The sequence below is a fragment of the Chanodichthys erythropterus genome, chromosome 10 (genome assembly GCF_024489055.1).
Source record: "Chanodichthys erythropterus isolate Z2021 chromosome 10, ASM2448905v1, whole genome shotgun sequence".
NCBI lineage: Eukaryota > Metazoa > Chordata > Actinopteri > Cypriniformes > Xenocyprididae > Chanodichthys > Chanodichthys erythropterus.
Genome location: NC_090230.1, coordinates 24,111,458 through 24,137,001, shown reverse-complemented (window position 1 = coordinate 24,137,001; position 25,544 = coordinate 24,111,458). Strand labels below are relative to the sequence as shown.

Below are 25,544 nucleotides of genomic sequence, written 5' to 3'. Positions count from 1 at the left end.
GACAAAGCATTGAGCGCCATCTATTGTTCAAAATAAAAGTCCAACCACTTGCACTTAAACACACAAAAAATATGGTCATTCAGCGGATCTTTGGGGTGGTTGAGGTGCTTTATAACACCACTGCCATATGAAGAACCTGTTAAACCCTTGTATATATTTTTTATAGGTTCTTTAACTCTCTCTTAGTTTAGTTGGAGAAATTATTAAAAAACAATATTAAAATACACACAAACAAACAAACAAACAATAAAACAGTGAAATGCATGGCAGCACAAGATGCCAAACATTTACCATTAATGAAAATAATGCCTAAAGATCATTAAAAAAGAAATTATCTGAAGAGTCTGCCAAACAAATGCTAAAATTATGGTAAAATATCCCTTTTCCTATTATATATGTGGTTAAAAAAAAAGCTAATTTTCAAATATTTTCTGAAATAATATTGTGAAACATTCTCTGCAAAATCCTTGCAGTCAACAATTAGCTAACAACAACACACATGCCTGAGTTAATGTATCTATCACTGCAATTACTGCCTTTAAATAATGCAACATGCAGTATAACAACAATACTTCTCCTGGACTGAAGCACAAGCTCTACTCTCTAGCACAATGGTAACCTCAAAGAAAATGGTGCTAAATAGCACTAAATGTGGTTCATTGGCTTGTAATCACAGGGGAACCATTGTAAGTGATATATAGCACCTATCTTTAAAGGTTTACACAGCAACTTTGTCAAATGGTGAACCATGTGGGGCTCTAGCATATTTCCTTATAGGGGGCCTTAGGGGCAAAAGGGTTGAGAACCATGTTATCTTCAGGAAATACATTGCACACTGTAAAAAATAAATACATTTACATCAGAGTTTTTTTTTTTTTTTTCAGGTTATTTTCTTTTATTTTAAATTGTAGTCAAAACTCTGTAAAATTATCTCTAAATTAACAATAACAAAATTAACAAAATTATCTCTAAATTGTGTTTTAAATATTATGACATTAATGACAAATTACGGTAATTCACTTTTTTATACAGATAAATTATTGTATTTTTATACAGTATTTTTCTGTTTTCTTAAATTACATACACATGTATGTAAAATTACAAAAATAATCTGTAATAAATACAATAACAAAACAGTTTGATGATAAATGCTTAAATCTTAAAGTAAAATCTCCATATATGAATAACATGTCACATGACTGGCAGCAACAGAACATTAAACAAACAGATCTCTCTAGATATCAGCATCTTCACTTATTACAAATCAGTTTGACTTTAGGCAATATTTATTTCATACAAAACTTCTTAATTAAAATTAACAGAGATTAAGATGTTCATATTTATTTTAAATTAATAAAGTTTATCATAAAGTCACTTGCTGCATCCCAATTCACCTACTTATAGTATTTCCTAAAAGTCTGTACTGTTTTTGTGAAGAAAAAGTACATACTTTTGTATAGCAGAAGAGTATGCAAGCTTTGAGACAAACTACTTTATCATTATATTTGCATCTTTAACGGACACTTACGTGCAACCTGTAACTGTTTAAACTGCCCTGTCAGTCATCTTGTTACAGTTAAAATCCTCCACATTCAATTAAATTTCATTTCCTAACATTTCGGAGAGAAATGTACTGTAGTCACACGTTGATCTGCCAGTGATGGGTCTTTCATGCGGAGACTCTCCTCAATGCATAATGATGCATTTCAAAGTTAATGAGCAAACACATCATTATGTTGTTGCAGATTAAATATAAGATGGAAAACATTAAATAAATATAATTTCGTCAAGTTAGATATTGATAATTAATCACTCAAAATCCCTTTATCTGAACCTCTCAATGTGTTGGACATACACATCCGCCATGTTTGTAGTTTTTTTTAAACACTTTTATTTGTGTTATTCCTTGTCCAATGCGCTATGGGTTGTGGGTAATATTAGCCATTAGAGTGTGCACAGATCTGCATTTCGAAAGTAGACCATCCAGGTATCTTTGGAAAACTCATTTCAACATACTATGATTTGTGACAACACAATTTAGGACAGATAGTATGCAAATTAGACGCAGAAACTGTTATGGAGATCAGTGTTTGCTTTAGTTGGGCTCTTGAATTTTTTACATTTTTTTCTCTGGCTGCTGTAACTCTGTTTCTGAAGCACATTTGTTAAAACTACAAGAGTTATTGACGAAGATGGTTCAGTCATCTTATAGTGGCCTGATTCACTGATTTCATAACAAGTCTAGTCTCAGAGTATATTAGTTGTTGGTTTTGTTTTATTCCCAGAATTGTTTTTAAATTAATTATACAGAGTGTCTTTAGACTCACACAGACATCATGAATCAGCATATGAATCCCAACAATGGTGAGAATAAAGAAAAGCTTTTTTACAGCAGCCAGAGGAACATTAAAGAAGTCAAGGGTCAAGAGTTCAACTGAAGCAAGTATTGGTGTCTTCAAACTTTATTATTTTCAATAAATATGAATATCTGAACCTCTGTTAATTCTCATTAAGTAGTTTTGTATGAGAGAAATAAAGTCAGAGTGGATTGTAATAAGTGAAGATGCTGAGATCTAGAGAGATCTGTTAGTGTTTCATGTTCTGTTGCTGCCGCATAGCCTTATTTTGCTGAGTTCAACATGTTCCTGGGTCAACATTTTTGTTGATCATGGAACAACATTCAAATCAACCAATCAGATTTGAGGGACAAGTTTACAGGTTATGTTTAGGCTTAAAATCATGAATTTGTGCTTCTACATCATTGTTAATTATCTATCATTTCCCTCTGATTTTTGGGATAACTTATGGGTAGGGTTAGGTTTAGGGGTAGGAATAGGGTTAGGGCAACACTGTTGCCAGTAATTTACTGTTGATTGTACAGTTATTTACTCTAATCTACAGTATGTTACTGTAAAGATACCATGAACTAAATTAAAACTTGTTATACCTCATTTCATTTGCAGAAACCGACTGCCTCAAATTGTCCGACTGCCATTTAAATTTACAAACTAATATTTATTATATGCTAATAATGTAAACATATTATTACTATGAACTTATTTCTTTAGAGTTCACTAAAAACATTTTAGATAAAGAGATTTTCACTGCATCAGCAACTACACAGTCACCATTTGTTAAATAAATTAACATGCAGCATATCATCAAAGTCTCTCTGGACCAACATCACATTGTAACATTGATTCAATGCCATTACCATTGATTTTTTGTTAAAATTTCAACATTTTTTCAACATTAATTGAGGGTGCAAAAGTGATATCGATTCAATGAGGTTAACGTTGACACAATAACATTATTTCAGTCATTGCTTGCTATCTGGGAGGGCACCTTTAAAGAGACTTATCGTTGTACATGTATGTGTGCAAATGTTTGGTCATTTATCATAAAACCTCAGAATTTCATTATTTCACATTATGTTCATGATGACTGAGTGATTTTGATGACACCAAACGCACTTTATAGTGACAACGTTTTTGTATGCTGCGGACGCACCGATGGCAATAAACACCTTTCCTCTGGCATATTTCTGAATGCAGTGGGATCTGAAAGGAAACACATGAGATAGATGACATTAATGAAAATCTTTGGTTTTGTATGGATGGCATATGAAATACAAGTATATAATTAATATAATATCTAAACCATCTGAAGTCAATGTGTTTAAAGAGGACATATTCTGCTTTTTAACATCTTTATTTGTCTTGTGTAATGATGCTGTTTGAAAAACTTATACAAAGTTCCAAAGCACAAAGTCCCTCTAGAGGGAGTTCTTCTCTATATCAGTGTCACTGTTTCTGAACTCCCTGAAACACCTCCATTGTAGTCTTGAGATTTCTTCTGGAAACGAACATGTCACCAAATTCCTTATTCAAATAATTCATATGCAGAATAAAGGGGCGGGGCCTGGTTGAGTTAGTTAGAAGTGTGTTGAAACTGGTGGATATGATAAGGGGTGGGACATTTTCCAAACACTCTCAAAGCTGTTAACCAATCACAACACACTTCTCTAGCCGACCAATCAGAGCACATTGTTCCTTTCAGAAGGAGGGGCTTCATAGAGATTATATAAGCTTGTTTGACTTGATGCAGCACTGCACAGACCGATCGGGGGCTGACTTGAAGCAGTGCATGCCGATTTGTCTGACTTGATACAATGCCAATGCCATGTGACTGTGACGATTGGCATCAAAGTACTATACAAAGTACAGTAAAACTGATAAAATGTGTAGACCCCACTACATTGTTATTCAAATAACATATGCTTATGTTGCACTTTATTTTTGTAAAAACAGACGCTGTAAACCGCATGTACACGGTGTTCCAAACTATTATGCATTGCTGTTTTTGTTAATTTTTTCCTAAAAAGTCTATATAATTGGCAGTCAATAGGATTTGTCATTCCTCAACAATTATATTGTAATCTGGATTTTATTAAACAAAATTATCAATGATGACAATGGCATTTTTTTGCAAAATAACTTAAAATGCAGTTCCAAATTATAATGCAAAAAAACATGTCTAAAAACGTAACAGTTTCTAAAATATTGAAAACAGAAATCTTTTGTAATTTATTGCATTAGGAGGTTTTTTTTTTTTTTTTCAATTCAAAGCTATTTTAATCCAAAAACATCTTTGCAGATGAAGTTACAAAAATAAGGTCTTTATTACACTGGAATATGTGAGTTACTCACCTGAGAACTTGCATGATTTTTTTCGTCTTCTGTAGTTAGGTAGTTCATTACCCTCAGAGTCATCTATCTGTACTTTAGCATCAGTGTTCGGTGTGACAGACTCTTTCTCCCTCACTGACACTGACTTTATCTCTGTAAAGCAGCACAGAAACAGAAAATATAGTAGAGAATTTAGAACAAGAAAATAAACCATAGTAAAAAGCACTAAGACAATTCAGCTCATAATTTATTCATGCAGCAATGCATGATGGGAGCCATGGGTGAATTTTGATTGGTGGCTCCCAGAATGCACTGCAACATGCTTTTTGATGGTCACCACTGTTGAGATTCACAGGATGATTCTTGATGTCTGTGTGTGCCTAAAATAAACTCTTTTTTTTTTTATCAGAACACCTTTTGTGAAATCCTTCAGATTATATTGATAAAGCTGATCTTGTGCTGTAGAATCACAGTTCTGCTGTAATCAATAATGTAACTCAGAGATTGGGCTCTAAATGAGTTCAATAATGATCATGTGAAAAAATAACCAACACCACCTGATCATCTTTTATCTTTGCTTGTCTGGCTGTTACAATTCAGTTACAACAGCTTAAACAAAATCTACAATTAAAAAGTCAAGGGTCAAGAGGTCAACTAAAACAAACCCTGACCTCGATGATAGTAACTAAAAAATTGTGATTTTCTCCTTTGGTGATTCTGCTTGTTATCATCAGGTGTCTTCAATAATGCTCAATCATCACTCAATTAATCACTTTATCTCATTAATGCTTCAGTGGGTGGAATAAAAATATGGCAGGACTTTTACTCTTTGACCCCTGGATTACCCAACTCTGACACTTTCTCCAAATATTCAGTGTTGGTTCTGGGAACATTAAAAATGTCCAGTTTTCTTGACATTACAGGAACGTTTTTATTTTTTTTTTAAATGGTATTTTTATTAGAATTTTACATTTTACAAAAAGCAAAAGTAAACAAAAAATACATTTAGAAAATATATACGAGGAACGTTTTTATAAGGTATGATGTTCCTCAAATGTTCTTTCAACTTAATTTTGATTTAACATTCAACATTCTAGGAACGTTGTAATTTGTAACATTCCAAGAACATAAAAATGCCCAGTTTTCTTAATGTTACTAGAATGTTATTTAAAGGTTAGTATGATGTTCCTGAAACATTCTTTCAGTCATTCAAACACCTGCTGTGAACAAACACTGAAAGAAAGAGAAATAAGAACACAAACTACAACTTTCTTCAGCCACAGCCTTAGATGAACTGAAGATAAAAGACATTAAAACTCTGAAGATCTGATTCAACAACTCCACAAACAGCATTACCAGCTTCACTTATTACTAACCTGACTGACTTTATTTCTGTCACACGTCTACAGAAGATCTTATTGAGAATTAACAGAGGTTTAGATGTTGATGTCTTATTGAAAATGTTTGGTTTGAGGTCACCATCATGAAGATCAGTGTTTGCTTTAGTTGAACTCTTGACCCTTGACTTTTGTGTTGCTTCTTTTTCAGCAAATTACAGCTGTTTTCAGAAAACAATTTTGAGTTGATAAAACAGATGCATGTCTGTTTTAATAATAAGTGAGTGACTGCATTAAAGTAGTTTAAAAAACATTTTGTAATTGGTGATTTAAGAAATTTAAGTGTTATTAAGAAATATAAAACTAAACCAATTTGAAAAAAAGTAATTTGTTTTGTTTCAGATACTGAACGTTGATGTAAGTGTATAAATAACACTGTCATTGTTAACATTTTGTTTAAAACATTTTGTTTTGGCATTTATACACTCACAGACATCAACATTCGGCATATGAAACACAACAATGGAGCTTCATGCCAGCATACAAAACACATTCATGTCTCCCAGCATGCATTGCGACATGAATAAATTATGCTTTTGAATTTTTATTTATTGTCACCATCGTTGAGGTTTGTATGATGAGGCTGATGTAGTGTGTTGTATTTGTTTTTTTATTTTTTGGATGATCTCACGCAAATCACTTCAGTGTTACAAATGGTTTTTATCACCTCACTTGAGTTTATTATTTTATTCTCCAATAGCCATTCAATTCCTAAAATAAGCGAAACTGCAGAAAAAAAACTGCAGCTGTTTAAACCACTTTAATGTAGTAATTTAACCATTAACCACATTTGAGGAATGTCATACCTTATAAACATGTTCCTCTAACATCAAGAGAATTGGACATTTTTTTACATTCCCAGAACCAACACTGAATATTTAAAGAATGTTCAAAAATTCTGAACAAAATTCTGTTAGCTGGGAATCTTGTTAAAGCTGATCTTCTATCCTGTCCAGCCCAAAATGACTCCAAATTCAGCCCATAGACCAGGCTGGGAGACCAGCTAAGACCATGTTACCAGCTTCAACAGGCCAGGAAAAATATTGTGCCCCAGAAGACTACAAAATAGTCATACAGTACACACACACACACACACACACACACACACACACACACACACACACACACGCACACACACCGTTTGATCAAACGATTTGAAACCTGGGGCCAGAAACCAGTTGCACAAGCTGTGTGCAAGTTACAACTTAGCATAATTTTGACGTAAAGAGGCATCAAGTTACAACTTGCACACTACTAAATATTTTTGAGTTGCACCATTGATCTTAGTTAAAACGTGACTCTATGATCAGATATCTAAACTAACAGAGGTGGGTAATCCAGGGATCTGTAAGAGTAAAAGTCCTGAATAATCCAAAACACTTCTCAAAAGGTGTTGTGATCCAAAAAAAAAAAAAAAAAAAAAAAAATTTCTTTTAGGCACACACAGACATCAAGTATCAGCCTGTGAATCTCAACAACGGTGACAAGCAACATATTCTGATCAACAGATCAACTCTGAACATTAGAAAACAAGCTACTAAAAAGTCCCATAAAAACAGAAAAATTTTAATAGTGAGAATAAAGAAAATTACTAAGACAATTAAGCTCATAATTTATTCATGCAGCAATGCATGATGGGAGCCATGGGTGAATTTTGATTGGTGGCTCCCAGAATGCACTGCAACATGCTTTATTACTCTCACCACTGTTGAGATTCACAGGATGATTCTTGATGTCTGTGTCTCTAAGTGAAAGCTGTTTTTTTTTTTTTTTTTTGTAAGAACAACTTTTGATGAAACCTTTGTATTATATTGATAAAGCTGATCTTGTGCTGTAGAATCACAGTCCTGCTGTAATCAATAATGTAAGTCTAACTCAGAGATTGGGCTCTAGATGAGTTCAGTGATTCAGATCAAATAATGATTATGAGAAAACATAACCAACACCACCTGAGGGCTGTTTCATAAAAGATGCTAAGAAAAGTGAGGATTAAACTCCAAAGCCTGACTTGAATTAACCTAACAAATGAGTTGGGGCTATTTATTTTAATTTTTAATTTTAATTTCTGTTCTTCTAATAACCATAAAGGTACTACAGCTGCCAAACAAAACCAGAGAGAAATGTATTCATATATTTTAAAACAATCTAATATTGTAATAAATATTGGGCACAAAACATTTAGCCAGCAAGAAAAGAAAACCTGTAGGTTACACACACATACACATTATATATATATTATTTTATATATATATATATATATAAAACACACACATCAGGTGTCTTCAATAATGCTCAATCATCACTCAATTAATCACTTAATTATCTCATTAACTTTAACACTGCTTCAGTGGGTGGAATAAAAAATATGGCAGGACTTTTACTTTCTGACCCCTGGACTATACACCTCTGTAAACTAAATATTTACAGAAACGTCCGATCAAGAGTAGTGTTTGGAATAAAATATCAGACTGACTGAACTGCACCAGTAAGCTCTTGTTTTACCTGACAGACTTCAATCCTTATATATGATAAAGATGACATTTACACTCCAAATCATTATGTATATATAAAAAATAATTGATTTTGTTAGTGTCTCTTCAACATGAACCCGTCCTAAAGATCCTCTGTGTGCAATGGTCCATGCTGTGCATATCAAATAAATTCAGTCATAATCAATAAATGTAATTTCTTATTTTTTTTTTGTATCAGTACTTGTTTATTGATCCTTATTAATTTCAAATACAGAATGAAATGTATTTCAAGGCTGATATTGGATTATTGAAGGTAAACATTGTGTGTATTATATGCATTACTCTAAGAAAAGCTAATGACCTACTAGCTCTGTTCTGCCTTAAGGACCAATGGTACAACCAAATAAAGTACAGAGTTCGTCACAAACTAGCTAGTAGTCTAGTCCTCTAGTGTGGACTTTACTTTCCAATTTAAGTAAGATCTTATTGGTGCAACCCGACCCAGCTGCATAAGCTGCCAAGTTAAGACTGTCCTGAAAACTAGTTTGACCAACTAGTTCATTCTTTGGATTCAAATTAGACTGATCAGCCTTTTTTATGTAACTAACTTAGAAAAGTTATGACCAGTGAAGAAAAAAAATGAGATGACTAACTTTAAGACTAATTCAAGCAGTTTATGCAACCGGCCACCTGAATTTGAACAAACTCTAATGTAAAGCAAAGCTCACTGTTTTTCCCTTACTTGTTTTAGCCATAATTTGATGTACTTTACGTTTCAGTATAAGGATCTTGTGGCGATAGCAAAACCCAATCGCCAGCAGGACACCAACACCAATCCCTGCTATTTCAACTGAAGACAGACCTGGTAGTGTAATGATAAAGAGAGACAGTCATTAGTGTGAGTGAATGAGTCTGACTAAGGCCCCGTTTACACGTACATAGTTATTTTGAAAAACGGAGACATTTCCCATCATTTGCGCCCTTCGTTTACACGCAAACGGAGAATTCGCCTCTGAAAACGAGTCTTTCTAAAAACTCCGGCCAGAGTGGAGATTTTGAAAATCTTCGTTTGCACGTCTGCATGTAGCCTGAGACAAACGGGTGTTTAGGCAGCCAACGTCACAGTATGCGCCAGAGCTCGCACCTATGTCAAAAGTGCGACCTATGTTTACATGTGATCATGGAAGTGTTTAGAGTAGCAGTCGCATTTATGTTGGTGCAAACTCTTCTCGTGTGTTTGCATTTGCAAATACAGCTGCTCTGTTATGTCGAGGAGCAGAGAGGAATGAGTGCTCGGAGATCAGCAATTTTGCAACAACTTTGAATGACTTTAAGAGGAATTTGGGATTCTTTTTCGGAATTCTGATTGGCTTACGTGGGCTTGAGCTGCTCGTTACACTCTTGACGTCATATGTACACGGGTACGTGTAAATGAACACTTTTCTGAAAACTGACATGTGTGCACGATGTTATTTTTGAAACCGGAGAGGTTGAAATGTCCGTTTATGAAAATAGCCGCCCACGTGTAAACGTAGCCTAAAACACTTTGAAAAACTGCATTTGGTTAAAACATAGTAAATATGAATCTGATTCGCTTTAAGGTGAATAATGAGCCTCTAATATTTTGAAACATGCCAGTGATCTTAAGGCCGGAACACACCAAGCTGACACCGATGAACTAGTGGCGATGAAAGCAGACTGCGGGGCAGGCTCATGTCGGCAGCGTCTGGGTCCAAAGTTGGCCTGACACACCAAACCAATGCTAAACAGCCGACGGCCAAGTAGCACATCAATTCTGCACCTGCATGAGATTAAACGCCTTTTCGAACCAACAGCTAGCAGTATCTGAACAGCCAATCAGAATGATCAGATGGCCCGACGGACCGACAAGTTCCAACACCGATTCAACATTTCGAATCGGCCGAAAAAAAGGCAGATGAGGACAAACTTCAGCCGACGGTGCGGAACACACTGAGAAAACATAGTTGGCCGACAAACAAAAACTGCCAGACAGCTTGGTGTGTTCCTGCCTTTAAAGCATTTACTCAGATGTCTTGGGCTCTGACATGTTCAATTCTTCATTTAACTTTAGGATTGTTTATAGAGCTCTGATCACCCTTGATGGACTCACCACTGACAGTAACATTGACTCTCAGGTGTCTGTTGCTGTTGATCTGCACTTCATAGAGTCCAGAGTCTGAGGTTTTGCATTTGGTGATGGTCAGAGATCCCGTCTGGTTATTAAGCTGCAGTCTGTCTCTGAATCTTTCATCATCACCATCATAGAACTGTTGGGCCAACGAGGACTGGTTTTTATAGATTTCAGCTAGGATAGTGTCACCAAACATCCACATTATCTCATCATCTATCTGTATTTCAGTAAGACCAGTCTGTAAAGTGACAGAATCTCTCTTCATCACGGACTCTGTCCTCATTTCACCTGTAACAACAAACATACGAAGAACAGAGAATGAAATGCATACAGGAAGATTAAACAAATATTGCAGTAAAAAACAGAGATTTCATCATAACATTTATTCTTGTTTAGAAGCCGCTTCTCTCAGATATACAGTGTACCATTATAAATCAAGCTTTTTCCACAAGAGAATTTGAGGACAATAGTTATTAAAGCTGCAGTAAGTAACTTTTGTAAAAATGCATTTTTTACATATTTGTTAAACCTGTCATTATGTCCTGACAGTAGAATATGAGACATATAATCTGTGAAAAAATCAAGCTCCTCTGGCTCCTCCCAGTGGTCCTATTGCCATTTGCAGAAATAGGCAAGATCAAGATTACCGGTGTGCCGCAGCTTTGCTTATGGCGGACAAACAATCCAAACTGCCAATTCCTCGAGTGGCACCTGCTCATAAAATAAAGACGGGTAAACGGAAAAAGACAGATGACGATAATAAAAAAAAGCCAAAAAGAAAGAATTAGATATTAGATAATTAGATAATCCTCGTCGGAGCCCACTGACTCGGTGTCAAAACTCTAGCCGCATAACATACAGATAAAATGTCACGCACTGTGCAAAGCAACTATTGAAACCTACTAATTCACTGGCTTGTCATGTTGCTGAAATAATGTACTAGCAAACCTTATTTAGCATTACATATTGATAGAATAATTACTTGCATACTGTAACGTTAGTTACCGTTATATTATCATACTAACTATTTATTACTTATAGAAATAGTGCAACGTCACGTAATGTTTTGAGGACCAAGTTTGTAGTCAAAGTATGGGCAGGCCATAGTCAATGTAAATCATATTGATCATGTTTCGTCTGTACCAGTGAATGTGCCATAACTGTTTATCCGCCTTACTAGCCTGCGTGTTCACGGCAGGCTCCGTTGTGATGGGGGAGGAGCTGTGGAGGGAGGGCTGTAGCGCAGCAGAGAGCAAGGGGGAGTGACCTGTGAGTTGTGCTTGTTCAAATTTTCAGGCTAAGTCAAGGTTTTCTAAAAACTCCCTACAGCAGCTTTAACCATGCACTACAGCTTAAATTTCCCCATGGTTTGTCCCCTTATCCAAATTTACCAAATTTTAACCTAATCACTTTCTTCCTAATTCTCCCAGCTCTTTCAACCAGACAGCAATATTTAAAATGCATTAAAAGTCAGAATAACAAGATGATACATAAAAGATATAAAATACATTAAAAATTAAATAAAAACAGGAAAGGGAATTAAAAGAATACACCGCTCCCGGTAAGAAACAACCAATCAGAGCCAGGAGGGGAGTGTCTTAGCAGTGTCAATCAAGCTCGCGTGCGCGCTGATCTCACCTCTCTCATGCACAGCGCCAGCACATACAGGCTTTCAAATTCAAGATTACCGGTGTGCCGCAGCTTTGCTTATGGCGGAAAAACAATCCAAACTGCCAATTCATCGAGTGGCACCTGCTCATAAAATAAAGACGGGTAAAGGGAAAAAGACAGATGACGATGATAAAAAAGCCAAAAAGAAAGAATTAGATAGAGCCCGAAATAAAACGAGGGTAAATATCGGAGCGGCTTTCCGAGGTGGAGGGAGCTACGTGTCCTGAAAGGATTAAAAACCGATGCAGAGTCAGCCACATTTCTGCTTGACAAGTAAGTATCCCTGCTTGATTTGTTTCATTTTTTAGAACTACACAACTAAGATAATTTCAAAACAGGCCTGACAAATTATGTATGGCATGGTTTCTTGTAGATTTCGCGGTGGTCCTTTGCATATAACATCAACACCAGCCAAACATCAGATGACCACGCATCCTATCCCTGCCCTTTCCAGTATTGTTGGCGACTCATCCTCAGATCGGTACGAAAATGTTTGTGAAATCCTATATTACTAAGTTTACTATGTTGGTTCAGCCTCAGCGGTATTCATGGTGTGTTATTAGATGTTTGGTCTGAAGCATTATGATGTATGATTCATTGTACAAACATAAAGACAATTGAAAATTAGAGGCAAGTTGGTAGAGACGCAGCATATAAAGTAAATTTCAATGTGTGATAAATGTGTGAAAAATCTGATTATGGTTTGACCTCCATTATTTGATTATCTACAGTGATGATGATTTTGGGGAGGGTATGGGCTGCAGTGAATTTGGGGAGACTCCTATTCGGGTTTGAATTTGAACGCCTGTACATGCTCTGCATGAGAGGAGTGTGATCAGCGCAAGCTTGATTGACACTGCTAAGACACTCCTCCTGGCTCTGATTGGTTGGTTCTTACCGGGAGCGGTGTATTTCTGCAAATGGCAATAGGACCACTGGGAGGAGCCAGAGGAGCTTGATTTTTTCACAATTTATCTGTCTCATATTCTACTGTCAGGACATAATGACAGGTTTACCAAATATGTAAAAAATACATTTTTACAAAAGTTACCTACTGCAGCTTTAAACAAATAGTTCCAGATATGTATTTGTTTCAGTCTTAAAAAAAATTTCCAGTGCAAACAATAATTTTAATCTTACATTTTTTAGTGCTGATCCAATTAAATTCATTATTACATTAAACCCCTGTTTCACAGACAAGGTTTAAGTCTAGTCCTAGACTAAAATGCATGTTTGAGCTTTTTTAACTTAAAGTAACTTGCACTGACATTATGACCACCTTCCTAATATTGTGTTGGTCCCCTTTTGCTGCCAAACAGCCCTGACCCGTCGAGGGGCATGGACTCCACTAGACATCTGAAGGTGTGCTGTGGTATCTGGACCAAGATGTTAGCAGTAAGTTGCTGTAAGTTGTGAGGTGGAGCCTCCATGGATTGGACTTGTTTGTTCAGCACATCCCACAGATGCTCGATTGGATTGAGATCTGGGGAATTTGGAGGCCAAGTCAACACCTCAAACTCGTTGTTGTGCTCCTCAAACCATCCCTGAACCATTTTTGCTTTGTGGCAGGAGCATTATCCTGCTGAAAGAGCCACAGCCACCAGGGAATACCGTTTCCATGAAAAGGTCTACATGCTCTGCAACAATGCTTAGGTAGGTGGCCAAAGGTTTCCCAGCAGAACATTGCCCAAAGCATCACACTGCCTCCGGCGGCTTTCCTTCTTCACATAGTGCATCCTGGTGCCATGTGTTCCCCAAGTAAGCGACGCACACACACCCGGCCATCCACGTGATGTAAAAGAAAATGTTGGGTCTTCCCTGACTGTTCTGCGGCTGCAGCTCCATACGGAACAAACTGTGATGCACTGTGTTAAATGCCCTAATTAAACTAAGGCTTAATCTTAAACTTAATCTAAGCCCTGTCTGTGAAACTGGGACTGAAAACACAAGCTACTCACCGCTGACAGTCACATTGAATGACTTGTGTATGGTGTGATTGCTGCTGCCGGTAGTGATGTCGACTTCATAAAATCCAGAGTGATTGGTTCCGATGTTCCTGATGGTCAGAGATCCAGTCAAATAGTCCAGCTGTAGTCTGTGTTTGAATCTCCCATCAGCACCATTGTGTTTAGAGACTTTTCTAGCCTTTCTATTGATTTCAGCTACAGGAGGGTGTTGATGTTCAAACCTCCACTGTATCACATCATCTCCCTGTATTTCAGTAAGATCAGTGTTTAGAGTGACTGAATCTCCCACCATTACTGACACTGACTTCACTGGATCAACAGGCAGAGCTGGAAAAGAAACAGGAATAGTTACTGCAACTGTTCAGATCATCACTGGTCCAAAAGCACATTTCAGCTCTTGAAGATCTCCTGGATAAAGCAACAACACTTTTGACCATCCAGAGGATAAGTAATCTGGAAAAGTGATGGATGGAAAGCAAAAACAAAAGAAACGCCTAAAAGCAAATGTGTTCATAAAATAATTCTTCACTCTTGTATGACTTGCGATTGTCAATGAGGCAAAGTTGGTTAGCGAAGTTATGTTTCTATGCATCTGCGATGCTGCTATTCATGGCCATTTCCAGGCATATGAGAACTAGAGCAGACGCTAATTACAACATTTAAACTGGTACTCACCACTGACACTGAATATCTTGTTTAGAGTATGTCCGTTGGTTGCTTCATACAGTCCAGAGTGTTCAGTTCTGATGTTTCTGATAGTGAGATCTCCAGTTTGATTGTCCAGTTTCAGCCGGCCTCTGAATCTTTGATGAAGAGCTTCATCATCTATAAAGCTCTTATTGGCTCCTCTGTTGATCTGAACTATGAGGACGCCTTTAGCTCCAAATCTCCACTGTAACACATCATCTTTCCCAATTTCAGTGAGATCAGTGTGTAAAGTGACCGAATCTCCCTCCACCACTGACACTGAATCACCAAACACACCTGCAGATAAAAATGAACAATTAGGCAGACAAAAAATAAAATAGATACAATAATAAACAGACTTACGCGTCCTCCAGAAGCTTGTGTTCTGAGAGTGAATGGGACCTTATGGTGCCATCAACATTTGACCCATTAATACTAGATTTGTCCAGGATTTGGATGTGCGGATTTGGCCAAATTTGCACTGAGACATGGGACATTAGGCCATATTCGACCCAATTACGGGTCATAAGGGCTGGTCTGATTTTGGGTGAGATATGGTCATACAGACCCAGACCAGGGGCTTGTACCATGAAGCCAGATTAGCTGGCTAGCCAGGTAAGTTTCAGATTAGTTTGCGGCAATCCTGGGTTTTACGTACCATGAAAGTGACTTGGCTTTTAGCTGTGTTCATCACCATGGTAACTTACGCTCCACAGCTAACTTGCTCCGGGGCAGGTTATGTTCTAGATTAGAGATCTCAAACCGAAATTAGACCAATCAGATGTGAGCAAAATGATAGTGACACACCCAACGCAGTAAAGTCACGCCCCCAGTTTCACTTCCTCCAAATTAAAGGTCACTATATAAAAACAAATATTTAAAGATGAAATTGTCTGGCTTTAATGATAATTAGAATTATTTTATGAATTGTATAATTAGTATATGATCTATATTATTATTAAACCATTACACACAATCAATTTTAGTTAAACATTTATTATTAAGCATAAATGAATATTAATATATTCAGATAATATAAGCTGTAGAATCAATAGATAACTCTTTAAAAAGGACTATATGTGGCCTTACATGTATGAGTCTCTATTGCTATACAGGTCTTCTCAAAAAATTAGCATATTGTGATAAAAGTTCATTATTTTCCATAATGTAATGATAGAAATTAAACTTTCATATATTTTAGATTCATTGCACACCAACTGAAATATTTCAGGTCTTTTATTGTTTTAATACTGATGATTTTGGCATACAGCTCATGAAAACCCAAAGTTCCTATCTCAAAAAATTAGCATATTTCATCCGACCAATAAAAGAAAAGTGTTTTTAATACAAAAAAAGTCAACCTTCAAATAATTATGTTCAGTTATGCACTCAATACTTGGTCGGAAATCCTTTTGCAGAAATGACTGCTTCAATGCGGCGTGGCATGGAGGCAATCAGCCTGTGGCACTGCTGAGGTGTTATGGAGGCCCAGGATGCTTCGATAGCGGCCTTAAGCTCATCCAGAGTGTTGGGTCTTGCGTCTCTCAACTTTCTCTTTATAATATCCCACAGATTCTCTATGGGGTTCAGGTCAGGAGAGTTGGCAGGCCAATTGAGCACAGTAATACCATGGTCAGTAAACCATTTACCAGTGGTTTTGGCACTGTGAGCAGGTGCCAGGTCGTGCTGAAAAACGAAATCTTCATCTCCATAAAGCTTTTTTTTAGCAGATGGAAGCATGAAGTGCTCCAAAATCTCCTGATAGCTAGCTGCATTGACCCTGCCCTTGATAAAACACAGTGGACCAACACCAGCAGCTGACATGGCACCCCAGACCATCACTGACTGTGGGTACTTGACACTGGACTTCAGGCATTTTGGCATTTCCTTCTCCCCAGTCTTCCTCCAGACTCTGGCACCTTGATTTCCGAATGACATGCAAAATTTGCTTTCATCCGAAAAAAGTACTTTGGACCACTGAGCAACAGTCCAGTGCTGCTTCTCTGTAGCCCAGGTCAGGCGCTTCTGCCGCTGTTTCTGGTTCAAAAGTGGCTTGACCTGGGGAATGCAGCACCTGTAGCCCATTTCCTGCACACGCCTGTGCACGGTGGCTCTGGATGTTTCTACTCCAGACTCAGTCCACTGCTTCCACAGGTCCCCCAAGGTCTGGAATCGGTCCTTCTCCACAATCTTCCTCAGGGTCCGGTCACATCTTCTCGTTGTGCAGCGTTTTTTGCCACACTTTTTCCTTCCCACAGACTTCCCACTGAGGTGCCTTGATACAGCACTCTGGGAACAGCCTATTCGTTCAGAAATTTCTTTCTGTGTCTTACCCTCTCGCTTGAGGGTGTCAATGATGGCCTTCTGGACAGCAGTCAGGTCGGCAGTCTTACCCATGATTGCGGTTTTGAGTAATGAACCAGGCTGGGAGTTTTTAAAAGCCTCAGGAATCTTTTGCAGGTGTTTAGAGTTAATTAGTTGATTCAGATGATTAGGTTAATAGCTCGTTTAGAGAACCTTTTCATGATATGCTAATTTTTTGAGCTGTATGCCAAAATCATCAGTATTAAAACAATAAAAGACCTGAAATATTTCAGTTGGTGTGCAATGAATCTAAAATATATATAAGTTTAATTTTTATCATTACATTATGGAAAATAATGAACTTTTATCACAATATGCTAATTTTTGGAGAAGGACCTGTATATTATCAAGCAACTATATAAGCTAACTTCACAAGTTTCACTTGCACTGATAGAGCAAGATAATTTCTTTTATTTGTCCTCTTTCATGGAGTGAAAGAGAATTTTCTTCAAGTACAGTGGGTACGGAAAGTATTCAGACCCTCTTAAATTTTTCACTCTTTGTTATATTGCAGCCATTTGCTAAAATCATTTAAGTTCATTTTTTTCCTCATTAATGTACACACAGCACCCCATATTGACAGAAAAACACAGAATTGTTGACATTTTTGCAGATTTATTAAAAAAGAAAAACTGAAATATCACATGGTCCTAAGTATTCAGACCCTTTGCTCAGTATTTAGTAGAAGCACCCTTTTGATCTAATACAGCCATGAGTCTTTTTGGGAAAGATGCAACAAGTTTTTCACACCTGGATTTGGGGATCCTCTGCCATTCCTCCTTGCAGATCCTCTCCAGTTCTGTCAGGTTGGATGGTAAACGTTGGTGGACAGCCATTTTTAGGTCTCTCCAGAGATGCTCAATTGGGTTTAAGTCAGGGCTCTGGCTGGGCCATTCAAGAACAGTCACAGAGTTGTTGTGAAGCCACTTCTTCGTTATTTTAGCTGTGTGCTTAGGGTCATTGTCTTGTTGGAAGGTAAACCTTCGGCCCAGTCTGAGGTCCTGAACACTCTGGAGAAGGTTTTCGTCCAGGATATCCCTGTACTTGGCCGCATTCATCTTTCCCTTGATTGCAACCAGTCGTCCTGTCCCTGCAGCTGAAAAACACCCCCACAGCATGATGCTGCCACCACCATGCTTCACTGTTGGGACTGTATTGGACAGGTGATGAGCAGTGCCTGGTTTTCTCCACACATACCGCTTAGAATTAAGGCCAAAAAGTTCTAGCTTGGTCTCATCAAACCAGAGAATCTTATTTCTCACCATCTTGGAGTCCTTCAGGTGTTTTTTAGCAAACTCCATGCGGGCTTTCATGTGTCTTGCACTGAGGAGAGGCTTCTGTCGGGCCACTCTGCCATAAAGCCGCGACTGGTGGAGGGCTGCAGTGATGGTTGACTTTCTACAACTTTCTCCCATCTCCCAACTGCATCTCTGGAGCTCAGCCACAGTGATCTTTGGGTTCTTCTTTACCTCTCTCACCAAGGCTCTTCTCCCCCAATAGCTCAGTTTGGCCGGACGGCCAGCTCTAGGAAGGGTTCTGGTTGTCCCAAATGTCTTCCATTTAAGGATTATGGAGGCCACTGTGCTCTTAGGTGCAGCAGAATTTTTTTTGTAACCTTGGCCAGATCTGTGCCTTGCCACAATTCTGTCTCTGAGCTCTTCAGGCAGTTCCTTTGACCTCATGATTCTCATTTGCTCTGACATGCACTGTGAGCTGTAAGGTCTTATATAGACAGGTGTGTGGCTTTCCTAATCAAGACCAATCAGTATAATCAAACACAGCTGGACTCAAATGAAGGTGTAGAACCATCTCAAGGATGATCAGAAGAAATGGACAGCACCTGAATTAAATATATGAGTGTCACAGCAAAGGGTCTGAATACTTAGGACCATGTGATATTTCAGTTTTTCTTTTTTAATAAATCTGCAAAAATGTCAACAATTCTGTGTTTTTCTGTCAATATGGGGTTCTGTGTGTACATTAATGAGGAAAAAAAAGACCTTAAATGATTTTAGCAAATGGCTGCAATATAACAAAGAGTGAAACATTTAAGGGGGTCTGAATACTTTCCATACCCACTGTATTTTCTTTAGTGTAAATGCATTTAAATTTTTAATTTTCTTCAATCTCTTAACCTTCAGTAAAAGAGTTTTGAATCACGCTGGCTCTCTCGCGAGTAGTGAATCACAGTTTATCTCTGTTGCAAGGCATGTGATTGGCTGTTCACCACTGATGTCACAGATTCATGTACACACGCTCCACAAAATCAGGATCAAAGCCTGAGTTGACAGAGAAAGTTGATGATCAGCATCATGGTACCAACAAAGCTGGATTGGAATGGTTTGGTTTTGTCAACTCAAAACTAATCCTATAACCCTGAGTTTGTTCAACCACCATCATGGTACAGGCCCCAGTTTAGGTTGAATGCTGGGGTGGATATCCTTTTAGAATGTGGTATATTGTATGTAGCACTGACCCTTAAACATAATATCCTTTCCCTTTCAGTGTTTTTTTTTATTATTGTATTTTTTTTAATTCCAATTTATATCTTTTTCCCATTTTTTTCCCTAAACATTCTCTTTTTTATTAACTAACTACATTTGGAAATTAATTATTTAATTCATAAAATGAAACATGGTTAAAGAGAACTTTAACATTATTTCTGCTATTTGAGTTTCAGAACATGTGCTCTAGCTTGACATCTAATGACGACATCTGGTGGGCTTTTTGTGCTGCTAATTGCCAGAAGACCAGAAGAACTTGATACCATGGTGAGTAACCTTTGATAATCTAACATATAATATCATTTTAATAAACCATTCTACACATATAATATCAAAGTAAAGTTTATTTATAATGAAGCTATAATTGTGAGTTGGCTGACAGAGTGCTAGAGTTTAGCTCCAACCCTAATTACACACCTGAAGATGATCAAAGTCTCCAGTGGCCTGTTGCATGAAGCTAGTTGAACAAACTCTGAATTTCAGAGTAGGTTTGGAGTTGACAAATCCAGATAAATCCATCCTGGTTTAGATCAGGATCAACTGTTGCACAACGCACGATATAAACTTTCTCTGTCAACTCAGGTTTAATCCAGAGTTTTCAAAGCGCGTGCACCTGAAAGTGTGACACGTGCAGCAAACAGCCAATCACACGGAACAAGGAGAATGTCAGTTTGATTCACTTCTCGCGAGAGAGCCGCGCAATTCATGTATCTTCTGAAGATTAAGAGGTCGTTATGAAAAATATGAAATTAAATGCATTTACAAAGCAGAAATAAACACTGCTGCAGTGAAAGTTTGAGAAGGCAGCTGAAAGAAAATATCTGACAATATCAATGCATGTGAATCAAACAAATAGACCAAATAATTAATATAGTTTCACAAAGAGCTCAAAAGAATACATGTAAACTTAATCTGTTTAAAAGCTTTATATATGTTGCATGTAGCCTATAATATTTATTTTAATTTAAAAGCAAAGATTAATATTGCCAATTAATATAGCCTAATAGGCCTAATTATATGAATATGTCATAAATTATTCATAATTTAAATTTTTTTAATATAAATTTAATGAATAATTAACAGCAAATGTTGAGCAATTTTGTCTCTAAAATGTTTTCACTATAAACATTTAATTTGGATGGAGATACATGGGGAGTGGCTTTATTGGATCAGATACGTGTCACTTACTCACAGCTGATTGTTCGAGTTTGAGTTTGTGATCTCTAACCCAGAATAAAACCTGCTCTGGAGCAGGTTAGCCGTGTAGCATAAGTTACCATAGAAATGAACCCCGCTAAAAACCAATCCACCTTCATAAACCCAAAAAAACAGAGTTTGCTCAAACTAATCTTGAACGTACCTGGGTAGAAACTGAAACCGGCTTTGTGCAACAGGCCACAGGACTACTGAAAACTTCCAGGCAGGTGTTTTGGAGCTGGTTTGAGCTACAATCTGCAGGACACCTAAACTAACCAATGTGAAGTCTTAATTTTCTACTAAACTCAAAAACTATTCTTATTGCTTTATCTGTAGTCAGAATATGACATACTTTTTTTTTCACCGCATAAACATTATATTAATCATCAGTACTGATCACTATTACACTATCAGGAGCAATAATCAACAATAATGATTTTGTGAAGATATTGCAGCTTCACCCTCTAATGAGTTGTTTTTTATCCACATTATTAATTTTTTGTGTAAATACATACAGCTTTAAATAGTCTGTGTAAATGAGCATAAATGCCATGTCACCTTTGCAGTGTAAAGATGTCTTGCAGTGACACAGAAACTGGATTGGTAACATTCTATAGTATTGCAATTTATTTTTTATTTTTTTTATTTTTTAAATGAGTGCAAAGAAATGCAAGCACTGCCAGTGCATCAGATGGAGAGATCGAAAAGTTGGTGATGGGGAAGAAAAGTGCAGGCCCGAAAGCAATCAAATTCTACCAAAGGTATGTTACAAATGTTAAGATTTACCAGAGTTACCATTCATGTGATCATATTTCTGAGATCTATCTGACTAACCATACATATCATTGTCTGTTCCCCTTTTTATTCTCTTTCTGTCACTCTGTCCCTCTTTTAGGGTACGCTTACTTGAGGAGGCTCCTGGAGATTTCTTGTTTGTTTTTTCATTACACTTTTTTTTTTAAATTTCAAAATAATTGCCATATCACTTATATTTTGTTGTGTCATATTTAAAATGAGCATTGATGTTATGGGGTAGGCATGGAGTAATTTGTGGGGTTGCTGGTGGGGATCAAAAATATCAGGTAGGTAGGTGTGCACATCCCAAACTTCCAAGTTGGGCTCAGGTGCAGGACAACAACAACAACAACAACAAAAGGTTGACACCCCTACCTAAAATGTGATGAAAAAAGAAATGTGAAGTCCACACACTGAAAAACTGCTCCAATAAATGATTTATTCAATGCAATGTTACGACCAACAGGTCTTCATCACGCACCTGTTGGTCGAAACTTTGCATTGAATAAATCATTTACTGTATTTTTGCTGGTGTGATTGTGGCCCAATGCCGGCAATGTAGGCTCAGTTTCAGTACCCAGACTCGGCCCACTACCACTACGTGTTCAATTCTTGTCGGCGTGATTGTGGCCCAATGTCGGCAGTTTTGCCAGCCGGACTTGGGCCAGTATATTTGTGCCGATTCTGGGGCTTCATTCATCCCATGTCCATTCCAGATCTGGCAATAGCAACAGTTCCGGGTTATTTCTTCTGGCCTGCCAGATCTGGGCCATTATCGGGCCGAACAGTTTTGGCTACCTGGGTTGCTACATGTACTGTTCTAGACTAACTGGGACTGGTCACAGCACTTGCATATTGTTGCCCTATTGTTGGTTTGATTGCTTATTGTTCTCCTCATTTGTAAGTCACTTTGGATAAAAGCATCTGCTAAATAATTAAATGTAATCAGTCAGCATACAGACTTGATGTCATTTGGTCTTGCCTAAAAAACTAATTTCATAGTTTACATTAAAATATATATTAGATTTAATATAATAATAGGCTAACAAAATGGGTAAGATGAACAAAAATACAATTTTGTAAAGGTCTTTGATTCTCACTCTGTGCTCATGAATTATAATAAAACTCCTAAATACAGAACTCATGAATAACATAACTGTGTCAGCAGGACAAAGTAACGTGTATTTGTTGTGATAAAAGCTTGTCAATCTGCAGGATCTTTAAAAAAAACAGGAAACAATACACTCAAATATTAGGTTGTTTTCCCCATTTACATTTAGGCTATAACATTTCATTTGTTAACATTGGTTAATGTATTAACTAACATGAACTAACCATGAGCAATTCAATTGTTACAGTATGTATTAATCTTTGTTAATGTTAGTTGATAAAAAATACAGTTGTTTATAGTTTATTCATGTTAGTTCAATGTGCATTAACATGAACAAATACAACTTTTGATTTTAATAATGTATTACTAAATGTTGAAATTAACATGAACTAAGATTAGTAAATGCTGTAGAAGTGTTGTTCATTAATTAGGCTAGTTCATGTTAACTAAAGTTAACTAATGCTTACCATTATATATATATATATATATATATATATATATATATATATATATATATATATATATATATATATAAACAGACATTACAGCAAATGTTACAAACAACCATCCTCAATCTCCCCTACTTTTACTAAAACACTTAATAAACAAATAACCCAGCTATGATCCCCATTTGAAAAAAAAAACATTAACATCGTGCCCTTCAAAAAGGCCTTCTGTTCGTGGCCTATGCTACTAAAATATTACAAAAAACTTACTAAACATAAATATAGTTCGTTTATTAAGAAACTGCGTGAATAATAATATAAAATCAATAAAAATAAACTTGGGATTAAGATTTTAAAAGTGAAACTAAAGTGTTAAAGAAATAAAAATAAACCTTACCGTGCACGACAACACAGAATGCAAAGAACGGTAAGATGTTCTTCATATTGCTGTAGATGTAAGTAAAATCTGAGTTTACGAAGATGATCCTTAGGCGTTTGTGTTATAATCTGCTCCGCGGTGTCGTCGTCAGTCGCTCCTGAGGCGATTGATAGAAACATTTATGAAATCTCGACTGAAGACTCCATGCCGACTGTTTATGGATTTATTTGATTAGCCAATATACTTTAAGCTACTGAAAAAGCAAGTAAGACTTATTTTTACCTACTCTCTCATAAAAAATGGTCGTATTTTCTCCGGGACATTTGATTTATGCTGCAGATACAGTCAGGAGCCGTTCAATGATCAATGCCAGTGGATATTCCCAAATTATGACATGTAATATTATATTTGTACCTGTTCACGTCCTCAAAATAAGTGGCGGTACTAGACCACGGTAACTGCTGGGACCAGGCGAGGCAGCAGGGCAAGAACACCTGGCTGCGGCCTGCACCTGTCGCTCCGCCCATACCTACTCTGATTGGCTCAATCGTCTTTTATAGGCATACATGATGAAAATATGTTCGTTGGGGGGGGGTTGGACGGAGGGCATACTTTAAAAGGCATAGTAGGTATATGCACGTAAAAAAATATATATATATATGAAGATTCTTTCATCATTTACTGAGTCATTCTACGAAACGGGTGCCATTTCCACTTTGCATTTTTCAAAATTTTCATTAAGAACAAACTTTTTTTTAAACAAACCTACAAATTGAAAGATATGTTAATCCTCCAAAAAACATATTTTCCCACCTCAGGCACAAAATTTTTATTAACAGTATTCTTTTTATTCAGGCAAGGCAGCCATTCTTGTACCACCCCGTCACGGACAATATGTATGCCATTGGAGTAGTAAAACAAGGAATAGATTTTTAAAATCTAATGTTTTCCTAATAGTAAAATGTCCCTTTTTTGGAAACCATCAATAGAAAGTCTGTAATTTAAATTTTATTTTTTTTAATTTTTAGATTTTTAATCTTGAAATATGAATTTGACCTTTGAATGGCCTCATTGTTTGTACTGAAAAAATGAATTCACTTAAAAAATACAAATAAAGTTACATTTATCTGATCAGTCCACACAACAAGAACATCATTCAACATTAATTTATGTAATATTTAATTTTCTTTCCATAAACCTTTAACAAAATGACCCTGTTACCGGGTGGTAAATGTGACGGGGTGGTAATGATGTGACGGGGTGATATGGATGAAGTGTATCTCTATATGATCTGCTGGTTTTTAAACTTTAAAAACTGGGGAAGGCACACATTCAAATTGAGTAAAAAGTGTGTGAGTAATATAGTGAGTGAATGAGTGAATTAATAAACCGAACAGTGTTGCCAAGTCTGCGTTTTTCCCACGAAATTGGACTAGGCTACTTTTACACTGTTGCCGCGGGTTGTTTTTCATGTCCACGGGTTGAAGCGAGCCCAAATAACATGACATTTAGCCTTTGGAATGCACATTTCTAACATGAAAAAGCAACAAATAAACAATGTAAAAAAATGTACATAGTTGCCTGCTTTTGTTCTTGGTGGCTATAAGGCTCAAATTATGTCGCTTAGGCTTTGTGATGTCATTTAAAGGAACAGTGCATTATTTATAGATAAAACAAGTTAGTGTGACGGGGTGTTAAGTCAAACTGAGGGACGC

General features: G+C 36.8%; 1 protein-coding gene across 4 annotated transcripts; it reads right to left on the bottom strand.

Annotated features, from left to right (window-relative positions):
• Positions 1 to 919: 919 nt before the first annotated feature.
• LOC137027967 (uncharacterized) lies at positions 920 to 24,328 on the bottom strand. Of its 4 annotated transcripts, XM_067396620.1 has the most exons (9): positions 24,244 to 24,328; positions 24,112 to 24,162; positions 23,848 to 23,986; positions 15,022 to 15,330; positions 14,338 to 14,673; positions 10,688 to 10,996; positions 9,299 to 9,418; positions 4,710 to 4,841; positions 920 to 3,560 (listed from the first exon to the last, which is right to left on the bottom strand). In XM_067396620.1, exons 3-9 carry the CDS (start codon positions 23,891 to 23,893, stop codon positions 3,475 to 3,477), a joined length of 1,338 nt encoding a protein of 445 aa, XP_067252721.1. In that variant the 5' UTR covers positions 23,894 to 23,986; positions 24,112 to 24,162; positions 24,244 to 24,328; the 3' UTR covers positions 920 to 3,474. The 4 variants fall into 4 exon arrangements, with proteins under 4 accessions (XP_067252721.1, XP_067252720.1, XP_067252722.1 ...); XM_067396619.1 differs by having other exon boundaries at positions 24,112 to 24,303; XM_067396621.1 differs by having other exon boundaries at positions 24,116 to 24,303.
• Positions 24,329 to 25,544: the final 1,216 nt, after the last annotated feature.